Source organism: Amphiura filiformis, chromosome 8 (assembly GCF_039555335.1).
Source record: "Amphiura filiformis chromosome 8, Afil_fr2py, whole genome shotgun sequence".
Taxonomy (NCBI): Eukaryota; Metazoa; Echinodermata; class Ophiuroidea; order Amphilepidida; family Amphiuridae; genus Amphiura; species Amphiura filiformis.
In genome coordinates, this window is record NC_092635.1 from 22102020 (window position 1) to 22114957 (window position 12938).

At 35.8% G+C, this 12938-nt stretch overlaps 1 protein-coding gene across 1 annotated transcript in view; it reads left to right on the forward strand.

Annotated features, from left to right (window-relative positions):
• The window catches only part of LOC140159458 (uncharacterized), a 334393-nt gene that overhangs the window by 252539 nt on the left and 68916 nt on the right, over positions 1–12938 (forward strand). The window contains 13 exon segments of the mRNA XM_072182940.1: positions 1233–1360; positions 1750–2165; positions 2736–2960; positions 3668–3687; positions 3690–3768; positions 6610–6767; positions 7333–7550; positions 8100–8304; positions 8612–8708; positions 9071–9299; positions 9436–9522; positions 9524–9688; positions 12471–12494. Coding sequence (XP_072039041.1) covers positions 1233–1360; positions 1750–2165; positions 2736–2960; positions 3668–3687; positions 3690–3768; positions 6610–6767; positions 7333–7550; positions 8100–8304; positions 8612–8708; positions 9071–9299; positions 9436–9522; positions 9524–9688; positions 12471–12494 — 2051 coding nt within the window.

A 12938-nucleotide genomic window follows, 5' to 3' on the forward strand; every position in this document is an offset into this window, starting at 1 on the left:
CGATCGATTAACGTGACTTTCAAGCAAATTTAATGATATGTTGGAATGTTTTATATCATATTTGTATTATGCACTCACTGCATGCACAATGATATATATATCACTTGTAACTGATTGTAGCAAACAAATTGGTTTAAATGTGTGCCTAATACCAATTGGCTCAAATATGCATAAGGGAGCTGATCCTGGCTGTGGTGGTTTTATTTTGTAAGGCTGAAAAGGGAACTGCCCATATCTAGATTTTGTTTCATGATCAATAGTATGCTGTGGGGCTTTGTCATCATAATTTATAATGAGTGCAGAGGCTGTATTGGGTTTGCTTAACAAAGTAAAAATGATTAAAAATGAATTTGTGGGAAATGATGCATATTATTAGACACCTTTTCATGTTCAAAGGAAAGCCAAAGATTTTCATTTAACAGTTTTGATCATGCTATACAAAGAAATTGTGTGTAGTGTTTGCTTTTGTTTTTTGTTGTTTTAAACTTTTTTGAAGACTCAATCAATTTCCTCAAGGTTTATTTATTTGAATTCAAAAGCTTAGTGTTTCTTTTACTCTTGTATTTTATTTCAAATAAGAATTAGACAATAGAATTAGATTACAAGTTTATCTTAAAATATTGTATGATAATGCCTACATTTCAACAATTCTCCAGAGTAGATAGATGAACAAGTATAATTGTACACATATCTTAACATATTTGTAAGTTTGTTTCTGGTCTGCCCTATTGGAAATCATAACGATCATATCTTACACACATAAAATGGTTTAAAAACTGTCACAGATATGTACCGTTGACTACCTGGGTTTGATAATTATGTGATTCCAAATAATGAATAGTATTTTTCATTGAACACATTTATTTGAAAGGTATGAGGTGCATGGTGATTTATTATATCTATAAGTTGCCAGTGATAATGGGCAAGTCTATCAGATTTCATTATGTGTATTTTATTGAAGAACAACACTTTACCTATCCCATTATATTTGACCAGAAAGGAACTTTCACAAATAATAGAAAATACTTGTTCAATCACAGCTTGTGAAAATTATTCTCACATTATTGCATCCTAGTAACACACAATAATTGATAGCGTTTTTTTGTTTTGAAGTCGCTTATTATCCAAATTATACATGCACCATATTTGCTTGAGTTTTCACCCTTTTTATACCCACATCACCATTACCTTGTTCTCATTTTATTTTTGCTGTTATCCATTCAATTTCCTAGGTGATGACATATCTATGACTGGTGACCAATCCTTACTGACCCCTCAGGAGATCAAAACCATGGGAGATGATTCAATGCCCATGGATAATCGCAAATCTTGGGAGGAGAACTGGCTGCTTGGAGACCCAGTAAGTACAAAAGACTAATCAGTTGACTGCAAGAAGGGAATAAGTGCATAATAATTACAAATCAGTTACAGCCTTAATGAATTCAAACTATGCTTATTTATTAATTTACTTTGGTATCAGAAATTAGACTTAACAGCTATGTCCTTTTGAAATTATTTGTTATTTATAGTGTTTTTTCTACTTCAAAAAGCAGGTTGTCAGATGTGATGCAATCAAGCTAAATTAGAAAATTAAAACAACCATTCGGGCATATGCCAGTCAAATTGATAAAGACAAACTGTTTTGTTTAAAACTGATGTAGAATGAGGTTACTCTTTTGATTTGACATATCCATTACAGAAATGAATTGTCAATTAACCTATTACAATAACTTATCTCTCACCCTCTAGCAAATGAGCTACTACACAGGGCCAGGATCCCTGTCAGGTCACTACAAAGGAGGTCAAGGCTCCATGCCAGGTCGCTATGGAAACACACTCAGCCCTGGCGGCTTCCCAGGTGACATCTCTAGAGGCAGCACCCTGAGTCGCGAAATCCCCTTGGGAGAGCATGAGGAGAGCATGGTCGATGGTGAACTCATCATGCCAACCACACAGATTACCGTGGAATCTGCTGCATCGCTCATGGCCTCTACGCCTGCACGTCCCATTACTACTGTAGATGGAAAAACTGTTACTCCAGGAGATCAGTATTACGATGAGGACGGCAAGCCAGTAGAGGGCATGGTGTATGGCCCGGATGGCAAGCCAATAGTTGCCAATTTGGACAATGTACCACTTACGTCAAGTATACCCATCTTTGCTGGGTAAGAAGCAGAAACAGTATTGATTATATTTAAAAATGATTGCTTATGAAAGCGTATAATAATTGTAGCTCATCATATCTTATTACCTGTTTAGCATATAAATTTGAAGTAAAGAAATAAATTGCTTATCAATAACACAGTACAGGTTCTGAACAGACTTGTAATATATTCAAAAGTCCATACCATTGCAAGTCTTTAAAGGAGTGTCTCAAGGGAGGGGTACTCAAGTTTTGGTTTTGGTAGAGACGTGCCATCAAAAATTTGAAAGTGGACCCATCAATATACCATTTCTAAAGAAATTTGGACCCATTGATATACCAAAAGCAACAATTTTGATCAAATTTAACACAAATTGTCTTGGTTTTTAACAATTTTCCTAAAAAATCAGCAAATTTTGGAAAAAAAAGGGACCCATCCATATACCGAAATTGTAATGAGAGCTGAATTTGTCCTTGGTCCCTTCTGTCCATGGTAGCTATTGACCATCAGCCTGTGGGGAAGAGGGAAGATATTAAACAAGTGGTCAAAATCATTAAATAAAATCTACTGCCAATGTCTTTCTCCATTCAGGTTCTTAATCAGCTTCATGGTCGACGCCAGAGGTGGAACCATGAGAAGCTGTCGTCTGCCCGGCCTACGTGTCGTCGTCCCACCACAGAGAGCTTCTGGCCCGACAAGAGTAACATGTCGCCTCATCAAGCGCAACAAACTTGCTACACCTCCACCATTGATGGAGAATGAGGCATTAGCGACTAGAGTGATTGAAGTGGCACCACCAAACACACAATTCCTTGGGTAAGCTTAATGGTTGAGCTTTTTACGTTATTTATCAGTATTAGCTCAAAATATTTGTCAGATTTTACTCAATTAGTAAAAAGATATAGTGTAGATTTAGATTCGACATTGCTTTCTATGCGAATCATATTCTATCGATCATACCATGCTTCTGATTCATTGCATATTACTATAGTTATGCAACTTCTCACAACTTTTTGCCAAAACATATTTAATCAGACATATTTTTAATCATATTATTTCACAAAGAAGCATAATTAATCCAATCTATTGCCATGTACTTAGTTGAAATTGAATTCAGAATTAGTACAGTAATATGGTGGTAGGAGAAGCAGCTAAAATAGAACATAAAAGGTGATTGGCACTACTAACTAAAGCATTACAGATCTAATTCTTGTGATCACAGTCATTAATCAACATAAACACAATAACTATTAACATTTTGGAAAGAAAAACTGATTATCCTAACCAATGTAGTTTGAAGTGCATCTACTAGTACTAGTCTTTCCCCCAGTCATTCCAACTATGATACAAATTTACCTTTTAACACTTGATTTTGTTTAATACCATTACCAAACAACAAAATATCCAGCCCTGCTTACTACTCATTGTGATCTAACTATTTCACTGTTTCCTTACCCTACATATGTTTTTTTCAATTTCTCTCTGACTTACCGCTGCCGACCGTTACCCCCTGACTATCGCAGAGGGTTAGGGAACAAAGCAGTGAGCTATCCCCGTTAAACGACGGGGAGTGTTTGATAAGCAGAATAGTGGAAATGGGCCCTCCTGGGGAAAAATTCATTCGGTATGTTTGAGTTGAGCTTTGAACAAGTCTAGCCAGATGATATAAGCATTGTATGTTATGTCTGGTATAAGTCTAACCAGAGCAAGCCTACTGTGCATGCAAGCATCTTGATCAGTGGTTTTTATTTTTGTGATTGATATCATGGTGGTAGCTATTTGTGAGTATATTTTGTTCAGTTTGATTTCTTTCATCAGTTGCCTGCTCACATTTTCCCGTTATATATTTTTTCAAGCGGTGTTTGTTAAGAAACTTCTAATACTGCTACTGAGAGTATTGTGAAGTTAACAAAAGCCACAATCAACTACAGCACCCTTTAACAAGCACCAAAGTCACTCACGGCCTATCAAGTCAAAGGTCAAACCTTTCTGCATGTGTGCTATCCAGTTTGCCTGTAGCCATGAACACCCTTCCAACTCCTTCATCTATTCTTGTCACCATTATCATACTCCATTTCCTCCTTTAATCATCACATATAATTCCTTCATTTTCTTTATTGCTTCACTCATAACAAGCAAGCAGCAAACCATAATATTGCCTGAAACATTTCCATTTCATTTCTCATTTCCCTAACTTCCAAAAAAAAAGTCATGCAGTTTGAAATGTGTAATAATGTGTATTTATTGTAAATATTAACGTATAACAGGCATGTACAAATTAAATGTAGAATGAGAATAACAGGCACACTGTTGATATTGTGTCTTATATGTTTGCAAAGATTGCCAAGTATTAACATGATTTTTGTCCAGTCATACATCTTTGAGCTGAAAAAAAAGTAATTTTGAACATAAAAGACATCAAACTGTACTCGTTAGTGATGTAAAATCCTCAGTTGCGTGAAATTGTTCTGTTCAGGCCTTACATTGTTACTGTGCGACATCCATTCACTGTCCCCGATTTGGTTTGGGTTGCTATTTCTGAGTATTTATTCTGTTATATGTACTATTCACAATGTAATCACTCCTTTTTATTTTCAGGATGTTTTCTTGTTTCTGATTTGTGTATTGGGTTATTTCTTTGTGATATTCAAAACTTTTGATTTCTCTTTTGTTGCTGTTTTATGTTTGTCTTTTTGTTCAGTGTTCTGCAAAAAAAAAGCCAAAATAAAATCATTTAAAAATTGGACAAAAGTAATTGAAATCATAATTATAAGTTGTTTGTAGAATGCAAGAACATAATGTGTCTTTGCATTCATCATGACTTATGACATTCAGTCATTCATGTATTCTATTGAATTACTTTTCGGTATGATAAGCCTTTGGATGAATCTCATGTCTATAAATGTTCCAAAGGCTGCATTATGTAGCATTATGTAAAAAGCACATTTTGAAGGAGATTCTTTTGTCCAGTATGTTTTGCTGTCAACCCTGTAATATGTCAAAAAGTGAACAAGGTGTTGTTGTTAATTACCCAAGTTGTATATGAATCTTCTGAGCTTATGTTACTCCTTTGTAAATACCCTCTTTGTAATACCAGTAATGTGTCAATGTTGATGTGCTTGTATATATTGTTAAGAGGAGTAAATTGTCTTCTTGGCAGTTACATATTGAAAAACAAAACAGCACAAAACAAGGAGAGATTTTTGCATATTATATTATTGGAAAGAGAAGTGAATGTCTTCTGCAGGTATAGTACACTACACAGTTGTCAAGAAACAAAGAGTTCTTTATGTTCAGACAATTATATCCTAAAATTCACAACTTTTCTTGGTTCGCGCATGAAAGACAAAGTTTTTTTTGGCACATTTTAATTATGATTTTAGGCATTTCTGTTCAGTATTGTTTAAACTGACACACTTACTAGTAAATGACAACTTTGGATTGTGACATTTTTGTTGTGAATTTGTTCAAATTGTTGTTCACAGCCAAACTAGGTGCACATTGCTATACTATGTCCATCTTCAAATGTTATATTTCACTGCCCTGGCACAGAAGTTTTGATCATTTATTAGACATTTTAGTTTCTGAGCTTTCTGATGCAAATTTAGTAAAGGTGTGCACATTACTCACAGACTATTTCTTTCATACTTCAGATGGATAGAGTATAGTAACTTGAATCTACCACTATCAACTTCATCTGTACAAAGTTGTTTTAAAAATCAAACCTGTTTTGATTCATAAATGCTGCAGTGTCCCTAGTTGTTTGTCGATGATGTGCCAATAATATATATATATGCATTCGGTAACTATTTTGTTTTTGAGATGACAAGTTTAAATGTAAATGATTAAATACTTAATATGATATGAGTTGCAAGACATATCATACTAAATTGGTGTGTACATGAATACAGCTGCTCAAATCATGGCCAACACACAGTCTTGTTGCTGGAAGCAGCTTCTTAAGCTGACCAATTAATGTGGAATTTTCAAAAATGGAAGTTAACATATGCAGCATTTACACAATTTAGACACTCTATATGGGCAGAATCAGATCTATAACGATCAACACATTTGTTGAAGCCCAATTTTACAGTCTGTTCACATAGAAGTACAAAGTAAATAGACCTCGGAAACTGAAGGTATGAGAATAATTATTTCAGTGCAATGCGTGTGTAAACCCTTTTTTGGCGCGCCAACTGCTATTTGTACTTGCCGAGCGCACCACATTCTTTATGCATCATGTTTTTTGCGTGTGACGCAAAGCATCGACCCCCGATGCTACATATTTGGTTTGCACTTCTATATATGTGGACAGACTGTAGTAGCACACCATGCAAATGCTTTGAACAACCAAGCAACAAACTCTTCAATTTGCATGCACCACTGAAAACACACACCTTAAGCTGCATAATAACATTGCATATAATAATACACCTGTGGTTTGTTGCTGGTTATCTCTACACAGACCTGTGCTTATAGAAGTTCCACACTTTGCCTCGCTGAGAGGTAAAGAGAGAGAGATTGTGATCTTAAGAAGTGAGAATGGTGAGCAGTGGAAGGAACATGCTCTTGATGCACGGGAGGATGATGTACACAAGGCACTGGAAGGATACAAAGGAGATGGTAAGAGACTTGTTCTGTCATATCACATTGATATGTAACTTTGGAGCCCAGAGGCATAGACTAATAATAAACAGACAGTGTACCAACTGACAAAGTCCAGCAACATTTGTTAATAACAGCTGATTTTGAACAAAACCCTGGTGGTATGTAAGCACTTAAACTACTTTTGGACTAAACCTTATGATGGAAGGCTTATGAGAACCGATGACTGGTATATGGAGTTAAAATTCCAGCAAAAAAGGTCTTGTGGAATTGAAAATTTGAAATATCCACAACAATGTTGCTTTCATGTTTGAACATAATTTGGTGAAGAAGGGATCATAAAGAAGTGTTCATAATATGATGAACTTCGACCTTGAAAAACTGAAGTATGCTAAACACTAGGGGGCCACAAACTGGACTAGGGGGCCACAAACTTCACAACTGCACACATATAATTTGTCATTATCAGTAAATGACCCCCTCCCGACTTAAAAATATAATAAACAGACAGTCCAACTTCTTTCCAACCGCCAACATTGCTGCCACATTCTTATTATTTTGTGTTTGCTTACTTTATTCACAGTTGACAACGAAAATGAGAAAGTACTTGCCGCCAACAAGCGTATCTGTCGAATCCTGACAAAGGATTTCCCACAATTCTTTGCTGTCATCTCAAGGGTGAGACAAGAAACAAATACGATTGGGCCCTCTGGAGGGATGCTCAGCTCAACAGTTGTACCACAAGTACAAGCTGTTTTCCCAGAGGGAACACTACAGAAGAAGATCAAAGTTGGCCTTCAGGTAGGTAGAACTGTGCAATACTGATGAAGTCAGACATATCTGACAAAAGCTCAACCATTCATACAGTGACTGGCTGCACCGATACTGTGATAACCAACAGCATACTCAGAAAAAATATAACTTACAACTGTGCATAATATGCAATGAATTGGGGAAATATGAGATGATTAATTCAACATTCAGTCCTTATCAGCACAAACTAAAATCTGATAAAATTACAGTCATCCAGGCTTCTTCCCAAAGAGACTTTTTTGTGTGTCCAATCTGACACTGGGGAAGAGATGGATTGAAGAGAGTACTTCTCCAGGGTGCATGTATGGGATAGTTGTCAAATAGTGAAAATGCTCAAGTGATCAACCAAACCTCTCAGATTCAAATGGAACTAGTACACCCCAAATTCCAAAAGACTATGTAAAACATCAAAGACTACATGAGTATTCTCCTGTTCATCATATTGGGACATATATTGGTATAATCAGAGACCAGATGTCCTCATGTCAGTCTTAATATCAGCAATTCATCAACGTCATCTTCTTTTTCCCTCTTTAGGCTCAACCTGTAGGTGGCGACGTTGTCAAGAAGGTACTAGGTAACCGAGTGATGGTGAGCCCAATTGTCACCATTGAACCTAGGAGAAGAAAGTTCCACAAGCCAATCACAGTGACCATTCCTGTTCCCACTGCATACAACCAGGGTGTCATCAATGGATACGGGGGTGACACACCTACATTGAGACTGCTATGTAGTATCACAGGTAAGCATAAAATCAGGGTGTTGTCAATGGATGTGGGGGGGGGGGGGAACACACCTGCATTGCGACTGTTATACAGTATAATAGATAAGTTAAACAAGTATGCTGTGACACATATATAGGTGTCACACTTTCATTGGAAGTTGTTCTGATGTTGCTAGGCTTTCAGAATCAGTCAAGTCAGGGACACCTTTACATGCTGGTCAGTATACTTATTGAAAAATTCTTATTGCCTGCTCTGGATGATTATGATTATTTACTGTCTTTAACCATTGCACTTAATTAATTGTCATGTTTTTAATGTTTTTAGGTGGAACCGCACCAGCACAGTGGGAAGATATCACAGGAACAACACCACTTACATTTGTCAATGACTGTGTATCATTTACCACAACCGTTTCTGCAAGGTAAAGCTACTTTTCATTATTCAATGTTTGCATCAAAGGAATGTAAATTTTATGAGAAAATATAAATAAAGAGTACAAACGGTTTGGTAGTTTGCTGTGAGAATGTGACGCAACAAAAAATGTGTGCTATTATAAACAGCCAGAGAAAGTAAATTCTTGTAACTTGATAAAGACAGTAGTACTAGAAACTGCTGCTGATCATAATATGATGTAAAGTCCAAAACATTATAATTTCGTCATAGAAATATTGTCGGGAAAAGTGGTAGAATTTTGTTTCCTTGGGTTGCAGGATCCCTGGTCTAAGCTTGGTTTGAATTCTGAATGTCAAATGCTTACATTTTATCTTTGCATATTTTTGGCAGGTTTTGGTTAATGGACTGTAAAGAAATAGACCAAGCCAGCAATTTTGCTAGAGACTTATATTTGGAGCTTAAAGCAGTACCGTTCATGGCCAAGTTTGTTGTCTTTGCGAAAACGCACGACCCCATCGAGTCACGGGTACGTGTCTTCTGCATGACTGATGACAGATTGGACAAAACACTCGAGCAGCAAGAACATTTCAAGGAAGTTGCTCGCAGTAAGGACGCTGAGGTGAGTACATGGAGAATTTTTGGATTCAAGTTGAAAAAAACCACGATAATGAGCAATGATTTTATAAAAGACAAAATTTAATTAAAAATTGTCAATTTTTTTGAAGATTGTTTGCTTATTTTTTCACTATTTTTAGGTACTTGACGGCAGACCGGTTTACATCGAGATGGCCGGAAACCTTACGCCCGTCCAGAAATCGGGAGACCAGCTCCACATGAACTTCTTTTGCCTTCCACGAGAATCGGCTGCCGTTCTTCGTGCGCGTGAGGGATCAGTCGCAAGAGGCTTGCGGCCGTTTGTCTTTCATGCGCGAACCAAAGGTGCACCGTGGAATGCCTCCGCAAAAACCAATATGCAACCTCAATTGTACTATGCCTCACTTTGTCAAGGTGCGTAAATTATTCAAATAACTGTGATTTTAAGTTTGCATGCATTGAAGCACAAATGTTGTTAAGGTGTAGTTCTCAAAAGCTTAATAAGCTTTGAGGCGTTGTTTCCAAATCATAATTCAAATCCTGATGTTCCAATGTGTTTTTTCTTTCTCTCTATCATTCATCATAATTGACCAGTTCCTTGTTGTTGTGAATGGATTGATCTTAAAAGCATACCACAAATTACCACTAAGTACATATTTATACAAGGAGGGCTAAGGAGCCTTCAAACCCACCTAAATTGAACGCCCATTATTCTGCTATGATGTCATATCATGAGTGATATAATGTCAGCCATTTGATTGGCTTGCTTGAGGATACTTAAGCCTAGTACGTGAAAAGAAGGCAGGACCTCATTCATAATTCCTTTGCAATTACCATTACACTTGTCAATCAAAGTGCATGGACCGTTTCAAACTTACGATTGATGTTACAGTTGTTTTAATGGAGGTTTATGTGTGGTAAAGCAATCGTAAGATCGATCGTAAGTCTTTGTGAAACTGGCCCCAGATATCACTTTCTCATGTTATAAACTGCAATATTATTATGACATTGTCAGTTCCTGGTGCCACATTGGCTGAGTTGAAACTCAGAAAGGATTATTCCCCATAACTTCATCATTGTTATCATCACTAACCCATTCATATATCATTGTCTCTTTTATCCCTTCAACTTTAACCTTACGTAACAACATACTTTGGGTTGCGTGAACAGATCAAAAAGCAAGCTTAAAGTGAATCAGAGACAGAATCAAGTGAAGAAGAGGTATCCAGTATGAACCAGTTAATACTGGTTAGGGGTTAACATTTTGCATATGGCAACAAATACCAATGTTTTTTATTTCAAATCCAGGAAAATTGATTTGAAAGCCAGTCTGCTGCTAAACTTCATTAGATTTCCCAGCATTAATTTATATAACTTATGTACTTTTGAAATGATTAAAGTACTTGACGAGGCACTTCAAAAGAAAGGACTGGACAAATTAAATATATAATAAACACATTGGGCTATTCCAGATGAAATCCACATTCCCTATGATAGACATGACCTTAATCTTCCACATGGAGTGTGTATTTTAAATAGGGTTACCAGAATGGGTGATTCCATTTAAAGTCTACACCACATGTGTAGGAGATTAAGGTCATGTCTTTCATAAGGTTGTATGGGCTTCAACTGGAATAGCCCATTATTGCAGAAAAAACCTTGCCTGAAAATTGCCATATGCAATATGTATCCATAGCTGTTGAACACTGCATGGGTGTCTGTCTGCATGCGTGGTTGGTGTATGATATTGGTCTTGTGTAAGAGCTTGTTAGGCAGCTGCACAGTTACCTGTTCAGCTAAATTATGTAGTAGTTGATGCCTGCGATGGTCAAGCTTGGGTTTCACACATACACAAGAATGCTTCAATGCTGATGTATAATGGACAATTGCAATTCACAAGGTCTATGCACACATTTTAAATGAATTTTGCTGCAAATCACATGACATAAGCTTACAGCTTTGTAAATTACACAATATCACATGCACTTGCAGCAACCACAAATGAAACTGTAAGCTGTCTACATAAATCTTTTCATAATATGATAAATATTGAGCAATTAATTTCAATGCCTACAAGGTTATGGGTTTCTGTGCACATGAATATTGCAGAATTGAAAAATCTTCACAAAAAGTCTTGATGAGTTTTTAAGCCAACCAACACTAAGTTGAAATCATCATAGAGATTAACATAGCCTTTAAAATTAGGCTTCTGACATTTAAAATTAAAGTATTTTATCTCTTGCACATGAAGATTATAAAGTGCACTTTCAGATAATTAATTTTAACATAGCCATACCCTAGCTTGATCATGTATTGCTTTAGAACATTTTGGTTTAAGTTCCATTTTATTTTCTGTAGCTTTTGTGTTTTCTTTGAAGTTTCTTTTTAATTTGTATATTTTATTTTATATCAATAGAATTGATATACTGTTTTGCTTGTGTTGACTGTTGTGTTTATTTTCAATTACTTTAAAAAAAAAAGTTATTGTGTCAGCAATGGCTACTAGTATTATAGTATAAGAGTAAAGTAAGAAATAGTTCAAGTAGATTTTCAAATCAAATTAATAAGTTGAACATATATGAAAGGTAACGATCATGCATTGACAAACCTAAAACTAGTTCGAATGTATAGTATTATAATATTTAGGCATTCTAACCACTATTTTTTGTTGCAGTGTATTTTAATTTTGCTCCATAAAAGATGCTGCACAGACCGTCGGTTGATTTTCAAGCATGCTTGAATGCAGTTCTGTTAACTTTACACCCTCCCTCTGCCAGACTGGGTGATTTATGTCTTAAAATGGAATGTTTATGATCCACAGATTTAAAAATAAATGGAGATTCATGATTTTGCTGCCATCTTGTTTAAACTTGTGGGGAAAATAATAAGGGAATGCTGGGATATTCAGATGTATGTGTTAGCTCTTGTCAGTATTTGGTGTGTGTGGAGCATGGGCATTATGCAGCCAAATTTAACAAATCAGAACTTATAGCAATTGATATTTTGCTTCAAAAATACTACAAGACTTTGCCAGAATTTTCTGAACATCTTGCTCTACGATATTATGTCCATGTGTGTGTGTGGTTTTGTGTATAAAGACGCTGTCAATCTCCATTGAAAACAAATCTGTGGTCTCATCGCAAATTTGAGTCCATAACGCATTTGCCTTATTTCCCATTATTTTTCTCTATTCTAGGAGTACCGCATGGAAAAAGGAGAGGTATGAGCACCAACAAACAAATTATTTGCATATATTTGCATATTTTGTTTCATATTTAATACCAAACCCTATTCATTTGTATAATCAAAAAAAGTTTGAGTTAATTAATTTGCATGGCTTTTAAGTGGTATTAATAGTTTCATTAACTTCCATGATTTGTGCATTTTATTGTGCTCAAACTAACTCAAGATTGAAATCTTTAAGTACATAATAGTATAACTTATCATATAAGTCACATTTTCTTTCCATTTCTTGCACCTAGTCCCAGCACCAAGTCTATATAATATCATGCATAAAACCAAAATATTATTTAGGAAGAGAATTTATATTCATGAGAGAATACCTGTACATTGACCAGAAGTGCTATACATTTCATCATATTCTGTAATGTGAAATGGGATTTTGTTCATGCCAAACTTGATGCCAGTCAGGTATATGTGTAAC